Source organism: Anomaloglossus baeobatrachus, chromosome 9 (assembly GCF_048569485.1).
Source record: "Anomaloglossus baeobatrachus isolate aAnoBae1 chromosome 9, aAnoBae1.hap1, whole genome shotgun sequence".
NCBI lineage: Eukaryota > Metazoa > Chordata > Amphibia > Anura > Aromobatidae > Anomaloglossus > Anomaloglossus baeobatrachus.
Window position 1 is genome coordinate 231,158,974 of NC_134361.1, and position 13,614 is coordinate 231,172,587.

The following is a 13,614-nucleotide window of genomic DNA, read 5'->3' on the forward strand; positions in this document are numbered from 1 at the left end:
GAGCCACGTCCATGGGGGACCCCTGACCCCCGGAGGATGGCCACCGGTCCAGGTGGTGACCGGGCCCCAGCCTACTCTGCTGCGGGCCCTTCCTCCAATCTGCCTCTCCGGAAGCGGTCACGAAATAAAACAAATATATTTACATGCCACAAGTTTGTGGTTGCCCTGCAAGTTATCGGGCGTGTCCGTAAGCAGTTTTTTACGCAAACGGTGCAGAAAGTCCCTACGGGGACTAGTTGCCGGCAACGGCCGGTTCAATCAAGGCTGCAAATCTGGTGAACTTCAGTCAATTCATGCATTCATTCATTTAACGGTACTCGTGGTCACAACGGGGACAACTTTGCACAGCGGAGGGACCGCTGACTTACTGCAGGTCCACCACAGCGGTCGGAGGAGGAGGCTGGGCCGGTGCTTGGGCCTCTTGACTGCCACTCAGTTTGGCGTCCAGGGCAAACCAGCCCCTCTCTCTGCAATGTCGCGTGTACTGGACCAGATCCCCTGGGAGCAGGTTACGGCCCGGGTGGTCCTCCGGTAAGTGGGCATTAACGTCCCGGCGGGCCACAAAAACTTCGGCCTCCAGGCCCGGCTCGAAGATAAATCCATATCCCTGACGGACATCAAATCTCCTCACTTGCCCCTCGTGGATCGGGTCCCGTACTCGGAAGGTGGCTCTGCGGAGGCTCTCCTTTTCAGTGATGGTGCGGGCTATCAGCTCAGCCCTCAGCCTTTCCCTCTCCGCAATTTCTCGGCCCAGCGGGGTTGGTTCCCTGTCCCAGTAAGGGGCTACTGCTTGCCCCTGTGTGCGGGTCAGGCCCCGCGAGACTTCCACCACGCTGCCCACCACTGGCGCCCTCTGTGGAAGATCCCGCGGTGTCATGGCCTGGGGTGCTGCCTCACAGCAACGACCCGGCGCAGCCTCAGCCGAGGCATGGGGGATGGGTACAGGGTTCCTCTCCCGCTTGCCCTCCGCCTCTTCCTGCACGGGACGGGCTGCCGGAGTCTGTACGGGACCAGGCATGGTCACTGCATGTGCCTCCAGTACATCTCCGCTGACGGGTCGGTCTTCGGCAGCTTCCAGGGAAGCGGTTCAGGACGGTTACGGGCTTCAGCTGCAGGTCGGTCCGCTTGGACGGACGGGCAGGGTACCGCTACCGGTTGGGCAGGTAGCGGGCCTAGTGGCGGGGTGGTAGCAACTAATACGGGTAGCGGGGGAGGCAGCAGGGTGAGCGGGCGCAGGCCGGGCCCCTCAGCCACAACGGCCGATCCCTTCGGACTACAGGGGCGTGGGTCGCTTACCCGCCTCTCCATCTCTTCCTCCACTTTGCGTCTCCGCATAGCCGCCACCACGTCCGCCATGTCGGCCTCCCCCTCCTCCAGGAGCTGCACACGGACCTGCAGACGGCTGCTTAGCTGGACGGTCCGGACTTCCACCCACGCCGCGGTACCAGGCGCGGGCGCGGGGACGACGGTGTTGCCGGACGGATTATACATCTTTGCAGCGGCCTCTTCCAGGAACCAAAGATGGCCGCAGAGTCCTGGCGTCCCTGCTTTTATAGCCGCGGTCTACATGCGGCCAGACGCCATCCGTCCCCCCTTGGTTTCTTTTCGGCACCTCCTCTTCAGGGGCAGAGCTTCAGCTTTCGCGCCTCCACTGCTCGGGAAGACGCTCGAGCGGGGAACTTTTCGCGCCCAAGATGGCGGCTTCTGAAAATTTTCAGCCGCACACCTCCGGTGGGACACAAGGCGCACTTCTACCAGGCGGTAGAACGGTAATATCCTGTTCGTGACGCCAAGTAGTCGCGGGCGTGGGGTGCGCTGCTCGACCGCGCTCGCGGCTCGGGTCTGGCTGCTGCTGCTGCTCGGTGGCTCGAGCGGTGGGCCGGATCCGGGGACTCGAGCGGCGCTCCTCGCCCGTGAGTGAAAGGGGAATAGTTTTTGGGGTTTGGGAAGTCAGTCCGTGACGCCACCCACGGTTGTGGTGAGGTTGGAACACCACCGCTGCTCTGGACGGGGATCCCGGGAGCGATGACAGGGAGCAGCCGAGATGTTTCTCTCCCCTCTGTGGGTAGGGGGGTTTTGGTGGTCCCAGGGCCCGGTGATGGTGACTGAAAGGTGGATGGCGGGGTTTGGTGAGGTGCAGGGTCACGGGGGCAGCGCGGTGCCAGACGGCACTTTGGCACTCACTCAGCCAGTAACGTACGCGAAGTCTCTGGTAAAACAAACAGCTGGATGGACGGGTACCGCAGGCAGCTGCGGTGGCCACTCCCGGTAGGTTGGCGGTGACTGTCTCTCCCTGCCCCTGTGATGTGTTTTCGGCCCCGATGGCTAGCCACCGGTAGCCCGCTCCCCAGCGGTGTGTTTGTCAGAGGAGCCCCTTTTGCCCGCAGGCTCTGGCCCTGGGAACTCTAGCTGTGGCGGTAGCTGTATTTCCCTTCACGGTTGAGCGGTTGCCTTCAGTCGGGTCTTTGCTGCTGGGAAACCCCAGAGGTTCCCGTTGCTGACGGATTTGACTGGTTTAACGGTGACTCCAAGCCTGGTCGGGGTCCGTAGGCCCTGCCGAATGGTGCTGGCTTCTCTTCGCTCCCCGGTTCGGTACCGGCGGGCCACCGCCCGTCCCCGGTCCTTACGGTTATGCGTCAATCGGCCTCTCCTGCAGACGGTCACCACTGTCTGCCAACCTTGTTCTTGGGTGCCCGGGCCACGTACCCGGACATGGTCAGTCTGCTCCACTACCACTTCACTCCTCTCCTTCCACTTTCCCTAACTCCACTGAACTCGACTACCCTCCTTTCCCGCCTCCAGGACTGTGAACTCCTTGGTGGGTGGGGCCAACCGCCTGGCTCCACCCCACCTGGTGTGGACATCAGCCCCTGGAGGGAGGCAACAAGGATTTGTGTCTGACTGATGTGCCTAACCGGGGTGTGTTGTTGCAGTACCTGTGACGTCCTGGCTTGTCCAGGGCGCCACATAAAGTATTTCAGCTGCCTATGAACAAGTGTTTTTGGGGGCCGGGGTTGCTCATCGGTGGTTTGTTTGCATGGGGGCCAAAGCCCTGGAAGAAGTGTGTGTGTTTTTTTGATATTGGCGATCTATTAGTGTTGGGGGGGGGGGGAATAATTCAACGAAGAAGTAAAACTGTTCCTCAGTGCAGTTTGTTGTATTTGTGGAGACTGTGAGGCATGCGGAAACGCCTGACAGCCGAGCCGAAGCCATGTATACACACACACAGCCGAGCCAAAGCCATGTATACACAGTATTACACACACACAGCTGAGATTTGTGTATACATGGCTTTGGCTTGTGCTAATGAAGGGAACTCCTCGCAATGTTTATGCGGCCCCTGTGTATATAACATCACTTGTCCTTCTGATTCTGCCTTGGAGAAAGTGTAGACGGGTCCATCCCCTAGAAATCTGCTCTTAATTACGGGGCGGGAGGAGACGGGCGACTTTAGAGACTGGACTTTCATTCTGTCCCAAAAAAAAAAAAAAGGTATTTTTCCCTTCCCTGGATCATATTCCAAGCTCAAGGCTACAGGAGAAATTGGAGAGCGGCTGCAGAATGAAGGGGCCCAGCTCAGTCTCCGGCAGCCGCGCAGTCTCCGGCAGCAGCTCAGTCTCCAGCAGCCGCTCAGTCTCCGGCAGCCGCTCAGTCTCCGGCAGCCGCTCAGTCTCCGGCAGCAGCTCAGTCTCCGGCAGCAGCTCAGTCTCCGGCAGCAGCTCAGTCTCCAGCAGCCGCTCAGTCTCCGGCAGCCGCTGCAGTCTCCGGCAGCCGCTCAGTCTCCGGCAGCCGCTCGGCCTCCGGCAGCCGCTCAGTCTCCGGCAGCCGCTCGGTCTCCGGCAGCCGCTGCAATCTGCGGCAGCCGCTGCAGTCTCCGGCAGCCGCTCGGCCTCCGGCAGCCGCTCGGTCTCCGGCAGCCGCTGCAATCTGCGGCAGCCGCTGCAGTCTCCGGCAGCCGCTCGGCCTCCGGCAGCAGCTCGGTCTCCAGCAGCCGCTTGGTCTCCGGCAGCAGCTTGGTCTCCGGCAGCAGCTTGGTCTCCGGCAGCAGCTCGTCCCCGGCAGCAGCTCGGTCTCCGGCAGCCTCTCGGTCTCCGGCAGCCTCTCGGTCTCCGGCAGCCGCTGCAGTCTCCGGCAGCCGCTGCAGTCTCCGGCAGCCGCTGCAGTCTCCGGCAGTCGCTGCAGTCTCCGGCAGCCCCTCGGTCTCCGGCAGCCGCTGCAGTCTCCGGCAGCCGCTGCAGTCTCCGGCAGCCGCTCAGTCTCCGGCAGCCGCTGCAGTCTCCGGCAGCCGCTGCAGTCTCCGGCAGTCGCTGCAGTCTCCGGCAGTCGCTGCAGTCTCCGACAGCTCCTCGGTCTCCGGCAGCCGCTGCAGTCTCCGGCAGCCGCTGCAGTCTCCGGCAGTCGCTGCAGTCTCCGGCAGCCCCTCGGTCTCCGGCAGTCGCTCAGCCTCCGGCAGCCGCTCAGCCTCCGGCAGTCGCTGCAGTCTCCGGCAGCAGCTCAGTCTCCGGCAGTCGCTCAGTCTCCGGCAGTCGCTCAGTCTCCGGCAGTCGCTCAGTCTCCGGCAGCAGCTCAGTCTCCGGCAGCCGCTCAGTCTCCGGCAGTCGCTCAGTCTCCGGCAGTCGCTCAGCCTCCGGCAGTCGCTCAGTCTCCGGCAGTCGCTCAGCCTCCGGCAGTCGCTCAGTCTCCGGCAGTCGCTGCAGTCTCCGGCAGCAGCTCAGTCTCCGGCAGTCGCTCAGTCTCCGGCAGTCGCTGCAGTCTCCGGCAGCAGCTCCGTCTCCGGCAGCAGCTCAGTCTCCGGCAGCAGCTCAGCCTCCGGCAGCAGCTCAGTCTCCGGCAGTCGCTCAGTCTCTGGCAGCCGCGCAGTCTCCGGCAGCAGCTCAGTCTCCGGCAGCAGCTCAGTCTCCGGCAGCAGCTCAGTCTCCGGCAGTCGCTGCAGTCTCCGGCAGTCGCTCAGTCTCCGGCAGTCGCTCAGTCTCCGGCAGTCGCTCAGTCTCCGGCAGCAGCTCAGTCTCCGGCAGTCGCTCAGTCTCCGGCAGTCGCTCAGTCTCCGGCAGCAGCTCAGTCTCCGGCAGCAGCTCAGTCTCCGGCAGCCACTCAGTCTCCGGCAGTCGCTCAGTCTCCGGCAGTCGCTCAGTCTCCGGCAGTCGCTCAGTCTCCGGCAGTCGCTCAGTCTCCGTCAGCAGCTCAGTCTCCGGCAGTCGCTCAGTCTCCGGCAGTCGCTCAGTCTCCGGCAGCAGCTCAGTCTCCGGCAGTCGCTCAGATGCTGCCTCTTGTTGACATTTTGAAGTCATCTTTTTGGGAATTGCTACCTCTAGGGGCCCCAGGACTGGAAATGCATAATAGGAGTCTGCAGGAACAAATCCTCTGTGCTGCCCGGAGACAGGCCGCCGCTGTAGAGACTCACTATACATTGTTGTATGAGGCATTTACAAAAGGGGGCAATTTCCCAGGAGGGTCACCGTCAATCTCCAAGACACCATGGTCCCTGGCATTATTATTTGAGCACTATATGGCGCTTTGAGTGGTAGTGTTAGGTTCCACTATATAGGGTGCACTATATGGCCTTTTGTCACACAATGACTTCAGGCTTTCGCCAGGTACATGGGAAACCCGGGCCGAGCACCACAATATATGGGGTAGACAGTACAATGGTGGGCCCTGGCGCTAGGCAAAGGGGAGCAGGGTCACCTCCTGAACTCACCTGAGGCTGTTCCCTGTACTCCCTAATGTCCCTGTAATGACTGTCACTAGGTGGCGCTAGACACTACTTGCATGCAGTAAATGGAGAGGTAGTCAGATCATAAACCAGGAGGGCACGACTGTACACGGGGGGGCAGACAGAGACGAGGTCAGGATACAAGCCGAAGGTCAGGGCTCCAGGAGAGTACATACAAAATACAGGGAGCAGGCGGGGATGTAGTCTGGAGGAAGTCTGAGGTCAGACACCAGGAAGTCACAACAGAAAGGGGGGAGAACAGGCAGAGACGGGTAAACAACAGTGCAGTGTCGAGACGCCAAGATCTGAACACTGAGTACCACGGGAGCCAACAGCACAACTGTAACTGGGAAGTACAACTGGCAGTGTCCTGAGCTAACATGCCCATAATTAAGCAGAGCAATCACCGGGAACAATAAGTATCTGTGAGAGCACCTCCCAGGGCCAGCGTGGAACCCAGTGCTGTGAAACAACCAGCAGAGCATTCATCCAGCAAAACGCTCTGCACCATAAGCAACACATACCCACATATATATACATACAGGAGAGCATAGCAAAACAATACAGAATGGTCTGCATCTAGGAATTGTGAAAGTCCCTATACAGGTTCTTTCACACTGTCGCTAATCATGTGCCTATCCCTGTCCTCAGCCCTAAATAGTGCGCAGGGCAGCAGGAACGCTAGTCCTGCTCTAGATTAAAGACACAGAGAGGATTGGACAGACAGGGGTAAAATAAAAAGCAATCATACAAGGCACTCCAGACAACAAGAGGTAATAATGAGGAATGGACCAGAGGGGAACAACTCACAAGGACTAAGAAAGAGAAAAACAAAACAACTTTCCCACAGAAATGTTCTCTGAATGGCTTCCTGGTCCTCAGCTCAAGTAAAGCAGAAACTATCACCAGCAGTTTACCTGGGCTAGGAGGGACATCTTTATAGCAAAGGTAATTAGCAATAAAGACCAGCTGGCAATGCATTTTATTCAGAGTTCAGGAGACCAGAGGATCTACTTAACCCTAGCAGTGCAGGATAAAGGAGAATCTGCACAGCCAGCAGTAATAAACTGAGCAAATGTGTAGTCACAGTATACAATTAAGTCTATCGATGTTAATGGACACTAAACCTGGCAGAGTTGCGTTACAATTCACTAAATCGACAGTTTAGATCTGGTAAGATAGATATTCTTGGTACTGTATGTCAAGGCGGGAAGCAACAGCCCGGCTCACTGGGACACTGTAGAGGAGAAAACACTTGGTTTCCTGGTCTTCAGTTGTCGACGTTCGATCTTCGGTGCTTGACCACATAGTCTAGTGAGTTCAGGTCTTCTTTGGACTCGGTACACTTCTAGATGCTTCCACTACAGGTGACACGGACCTGCTCTGCTGCGTAGCTGTCTGTTCCCCTGGCAATTGTCTCGCCAACTCTGCCTCCTGCCGGCTCAGCCTTTTCTATTTTGTAACTGTGCCACAGTTGTCACTTGACCCGGCGTCCCCCTCTAACTCTTCCGTTCGAAGAAATGCACTCTTTACTGTTCAGTTCCTGGCAGTTCTGCTTAACCAGCAGATGGCGATGTTGGTCTATGAATGCCGTGGAGCAATGAACATGGGCATCTTCTGTTGACCACTCCCTGCAGTTGCATATGTCACGCTAGGTACGGGAAAGTATCAAGCAAAAGGGAAGGGAAACTCTGTTTCAAGGGAAGGGGGAGATGATGACCCCTAACCAAACCTACTGCTGGTCCCTGGAGTCCTTCACCACCCTAGATAGGTTCCGCACCTATGCTCCGAGCCAAATACCTGACCCTAGGTATGCCTAGTACTGGGCCTGGGGGTCCCTCATCACCCTAGATAGGTTCTGCACCTATGCGCCGAGCCAGATACCTGACCCTAGGTAGCCCTAGTGCTGGTCCTTAAATGGGGAACGGGTGGGATGACCTCTTTGTCAACCCCACTAAACGCTAAAGACAACAAGGAGGACACACGGGGAACATGCATGAACTACTTATCTACAGATGACACGGGTAGAAGTTCAGCAACAATACCACAAAGGAGTACAAGCCACCTGCTTGCAACCAGTTTTTAAATGAACTGAATAATATCACCAGCACCAGTCCAGGGAAAAAGGGAGCAGTTAAGCACCAAGAGAATACTAATGATCAGCAGCTGGACTGAAGGAGGGCTCCACTGGGTCTTAAATGAGGAGATGCAAATTTAGCAGAAAGCTGCTTAGGAACAATAGAAAGTCAGGAAGCATTTTGCGCTGCCAAACGCTGTGACCTTCTATTGCCAGAAACCATATGACTGTCTCTCACCTGTGATGTATATATACGGCTGGAATAAGTGGATTGAAATGAACCAAAAACAAGACTGAAGTGCTTTTGGGGGCTTTTTAAAGTAATTACCCCCCCCCCAAAAAAACAAACAAAAACAACAAACAACCCCTCCCCCCCCCCCCCCCCCCGCTATGTGCACATATTCTAAGTAGCAGGTATCACTTGGTATACAAAGAAACTGGTCCTGGAGTGAGGACTCTCATTGCAAGACCAGGGCTTGTTATCAAGCTAAGACTTGAGTTGCTTAATGTCATTGTGATCACAGAAGTGAGCTTCTCTTTTTGTTCCCCCTCCTCCCCCTCTGCCTCTTCTTTCCCCCCATATTAGTAAAATTGATGTTAATAATATAATAAAAAATAATCTTTCTTTCTATAGCGCCAACATAGTCCGCAGCGCAGGTGCTACACTAATGGTAAAAATGAAGAAGTGGACAAAAAGTGTGACTAGAAAAAACGAGTCGCCTGAAGGAGGCTTAAGTCTGTGTGATACAGAAAGAGTTCTGCTTGCTGACAGTTTCCATCAATTGTTACAGTACAGAGTGCGTTAAATGGAGGGGGTCTGGTCTGTGCTTCACGTTTGTATAGGGGGCATCTAACCGCTGCAGCTAATCACTGGCCCGGGAGTGTTACTGCTACTATGGGTGATTGGCCGCAGTGGTTCCTGCCTCGGAAAGGAATTATGGGACTGGCTTGGTACACTGTGTTTAATTGGTACAGATATTTGATTGGCTGCAGAAGTCAAATTTATTATAAGGAAAGGAGGCGGCTGCAGCTAATCATTGGCCAGAGAAAAATAAAATAAATCTTTATTTTTATATATAGCGCTAACATATTCCACAGCGCTTTACATACATCAGGAAGTGTCACTGCTGCTATAGGTGATTGGCTGCAGTGGTTCCTGCCTGGGAAAGGAATGACAGGACTGGCTTGGTACACTCTGTTCAATTGGTACAGATAATAGCTTGGCTGCAGAAGTCAAATTTCTTCAAGGGGAGAGGGGTCTGCTGCAGCTAATCACCGGCCAGAGAAGTGTCACTGCCACTATGGGTGATTGGCTGCAGTGGTTCCTGCCTGGGAAAGGAATGACAGGACTGGCTTGGTACACTGTGTTCAGTAGATTCTTGATTTTTCTCCCATCCCTTTGGTTTAATTCTGTCTCTTCTCTTCCCTAGAGCTCATCGCAACGACATGGAGAACATCTTCCCGTTCCTTTTCCTCGGCGCCATCTACTCCTTATTGGACCCGACTCCCGGCATCGCCAGGCTCCATTTCGTAGTCTTCTTCTTCGGCCGCTTGCTCCATACAGCAGCCTATGTGTTGTCCTTTAAACCTCCGACGCGTTCCGTAGCCTACTGCGTGGCGCAACTTCCAAGCTTTTCCATTGCGTTCCAAATCCTCTTTTCTGTCGCCTCCTACTGGTAGACCGGAGTATAGCGTGTTCATACACTAAGCCGTGGCCGGGAGTCAGCTCAATGTTGCCCGTGAAGTGTAGACCCCGACCCCCTAAGTGCCCCGATTTGTGAATTTCTATTTTTGTAAATTATCTTTGTAGGATGTAACCAAATATCAGTATTCTGACTACACAACAGTGTGCGATGTAGCTCTTGTGAAGGGGTTGAAGGGGTTAACAGAATAAGCAGTATATGGCTTCTTAAAGGGGGTGGTCTGCAGATATAGCACCCCTCTTGTTTTATAGGCTGTGTGATACCACAGCTCAGCTCAATGGGAGCTGTAATACCAAGCACCACCTATAGGCAAGGGGGGCGCTGTTTCTAGGTTTGTTTGTGTGTGTATAAATATATACATACATCGTATATATAAGAAAAGGGTCAGACGACCAGTGAGGGCTGTCAAGAACAGGATTTGTGGTTGCACTGGACCAGGGAGGTTCAGTTTAGGACCGGAGTGACGGGGACACTACTATAGGGACCTACAGATGAGGCAAGAAGGAACCTACAGGACTCCATAGATGAGGCAAGGAGGAACCTACAGGACTCCATAGATGAGGCAAGGAGGAACCTACAGGACTCCATAGATTATGCAAGGAGGAACCTACAGGACTCCATAGATGAGGCAAGGAGGAACCTACAGGACTCCATAGACTAACACACATTGTTTTCTCTTATGACGACAACAAATCCTTATCCGTATAGTTCCCGATCATCCATCAGCCAGAGCGACCATGGATGGGTCTGAAGCCGTAATACATTGCTCTGTCCTATTTCTTTATATGTTTATGTTGTAGAATTTGTTGATTTTTACTTTTATTGATTATTACTATTGTTGATTATTACTATTGTTGATTATTACTATTGTTGATTATTACTATTGTTGATTTTTACTTTTATTGATTATTACTATTGTTGATTATTACTATTGTTGATTATTACTATTGTTGATTTTTACTTTTATTGATTATTACTATTGTTGATTATTACTATTGTTGATTATTACAAGCTAAATAAATCTTTCTCTACTTCTGTCATTCTTACACTGCCCTCTAGTGGCTCATTGGGGAAAAGCACTTTACCGCTATACTTTGCCTGAACCTCACATTGCAGCATTGCACAAATCACACCAATCATTTCTAGCACTGACTCCACTAACAAGTGTAAGGGGCCATAGTAATCTATTACTTACGTGCTAATGAATCAACTGAGGGAGATGGTCAGTGGCGTAACTAGGGTGCGATGGGCCACGTTGCAAACTGTTGACCGGGGGAGGGACCTCCCTTCCCCCACTACACGTTGAGCAGTCTAAATCATATAAAGACATACAAGTCGCACCTCCTCCACTTTCATTATGTAGTTATGTTCCCCATCCTGCTATATATGGCCCCCAACCTGGTATATGTGTCACCCATCCTGGTATATGTGTCACCCATCCTGGTCTCATCCAGTATATGTGGTCCTCATCCTGTTACATATGTCCCTCATCCTGGTATATATGTCCCCCATCCTGGTATATATGTCCCTCATCCTGTTACATATGTCCCTCATCCTGGTATATATGTCCCTCATCCTGGTATATATGTCCCCCATCCTGTTACATATGTCCCTCATCCTGGTATATATGTCCCTCATCCTGGTATATATGTCCCCCATCCTGGTATATATGTCCCCCATCCTGTTACATATGTCCCTCATCCTGGTATATATGTCCCTCATCCTGGTATATATGTCCCTCATCCTGGTATATATGTCCCCCATCCTGTTACATATGTCCCTCATCCTGGTATATATGTCCCTCATCCTGGTATATATGTCCCCCATCCTGGTATATATGTCCCCCATCCTGTTACATATGTCCCTCATCCTGGTATATATGTCCCTCACCCTGGTATATATGTCCCCCATCCTGTTACATATGTCCCTCATCCTGGTATATATGTCCCTCATCCTGGTATTTATGTCCCCCATCCTGGTATATATGGTCCTCATTCTGGGCCCATCCTAGTATATATGGTCCTCATCCTGGTGTATATGTACCCCATCCTGGTATATATGGCCCTCATTATGGACCTATCCTAGTATATATGGTCCAAATCCTGGTTTATATGGCCCCATCCTGGTATATATGGTCCTCATCCTGGGCCCATCCTAGTATATATGGTCCTCATCCTGGTTTATATGGCCCCATCCTGGTAGATATGGTACTCATTCTGGGCCCATCCTGGTATGTCCCCCATCCTGGTATATATGGTCCTCATCCTGGGCCCATCCTAGTATATATGGTCCTCATCCTGGTATATATATGACCCTCATCCTGGTATATATGGTCCTCATCCTGGGCCCATCCTAGTATATATGGTCCTCATCCTGGTATATATATGACCCTCATCCTGGTATATATGGTTCTCATCCTGGGCCTCTCCTAGTATATATGGCCCTCATCCTGGTGTATATGTACCCCATCCTGGTATATATGGTCCTCATTCTGGGCCTATGCTAGTATATATGGTCCGCATCCTGGTTTATAAGGCCCCCATCCTGGCATATATGGTACTCATCCTGGGCCCATCCTAGTATATATGGTCCTCATCCTGGTATATATATGACCCTCATGCTGGTATATATGGTTCTCATCCTGGGCCTCTCCTAGTATATATGGCCCTCATCCTGGTGTATATGTACCCAATCCTGGTATATATGGCCCTCATTATGGACCTATCCTAGTATATATGGTCCTCATCCTGGCTTATATGGCCCCATCCTGGTATATATGGTCCTCATCCTGGGCCCATCCTAGTATATATGGTCCTCATCCTGGTTTATATCGCCCCATCCTGGTAGATATGGTACTCATTCTGGGCCCATCCTGGTATGTCCCCCATCCTGGTATATATGGTCCTCATCCTGGGCCCATCCTAGTATATATGGTCCTCATCCTGGTATATATATGACCCTCATCCTGGTATATATGGTCCTCATCCTGGGCCCATCCTAGTATATATGGTCCTCATCCTGGTATATATATGACCCTCATCCTGGTATATATATGACCCTCATCCTGGTATATATGGTTCTCATCCTGGGCCTCTCCTAGTATATATGGCCCTCATCCTGGTGTATATGTACCCCATCCTGGTATATATGGTCCTCATTCTGGGCCTATGCTAGTATATATGGTCCGCATCCTGGTTTATAAGGCCCCCATCCTGGCATATATGGTACTCATCCTGGGCCCACCCTAGTATATATGGTCCTCATCCTGGTATATATATGACCCTCATGCTGGTATATATGGTTCTCATCCTGGGCCTCTCCTAGTATATATGGCCCTCATCCTGGTGTATATGTACCCCATCCTGGTATATATGGTCCTCATTCTGGGCCTATGCTAGTATATATGGTCCGCATCCTGGTTTATAAGGCCCCCATCCTGGCATATATGGTACTCATCCTGGGCCCACCCTAGTATATATGGTCCTCATCCTGGTATATATATGACCCTCATGCTGGTATATATGGTTCTCATCCTGGGCCTCTCCTAGTATATATGGCCCTCATCCTGGTGTATATGTACCCCATCCTGGTATATATGGTCCGCATCCTGGTTTATAAGGCCCCCATCCTGGCATATATGGTACTCATCCTGGGTCCATCCTAGTATATATGGTCCTCATCCTGGTATATATATGACCCTCATCCTGGTATATATGGTTCTCATTCTGGTATATATGGTACTCATCCTGGGCCCATCCTAGTATATTTGGTCCTCATCCTGGTAGGACTTAGAATAAGGACCTCTTGTCCAAAACGCAAGCTTACATAAAAGCTTAACATCCAATATTACTGAGGGCCCTGGGCCCAAGAGCTTATAATATATAAGGATATATGATTATCTTGTACAATGGTCGGGTTAGCTTTTATTTTAAATTGGGTAGCACATATCAAACTGTATGAGTCGAAGAAGTATATAATGGAGAATAGGGTTTAAGAAGTGCAGGGGTAAATGAAAGGATGAGGTTCTTAGAAGTCTATGGACAGGAATTAATGTATGAAATGTAATCGTCCTGATTGAAGAGATGCAGCGTTTAAAATTGTGGATGCTGGGAAAATACCTG

General features: G+C 52.5%; 1 protein-coding gene across 1 annotated transcript in view; it reads left to right on the plus strand.

The window, feature by feature from the left end:
• PTGES (prostaglandin E synthase) overlaps positions 1-10,416 on the plus strand; it is a 58,907-nt gene extending 48,491 nt beyond the window's left edge. Inside the window, exon 3 of the mRNA XM_075323031.1 lies at positions 9,221-10,416. Within this exon, the coding sequence (XP_075179146.1) occupies positions 9,221-9,470 (250 nt within the window). The 3' untranslated portion in view covers positions 9,471-10,416. The remainder of the gene's footprint in view (positions 1-9,220) is intronic.
• Positions 10,417-13,614: the final 3,198 nt, after the last annotated feature.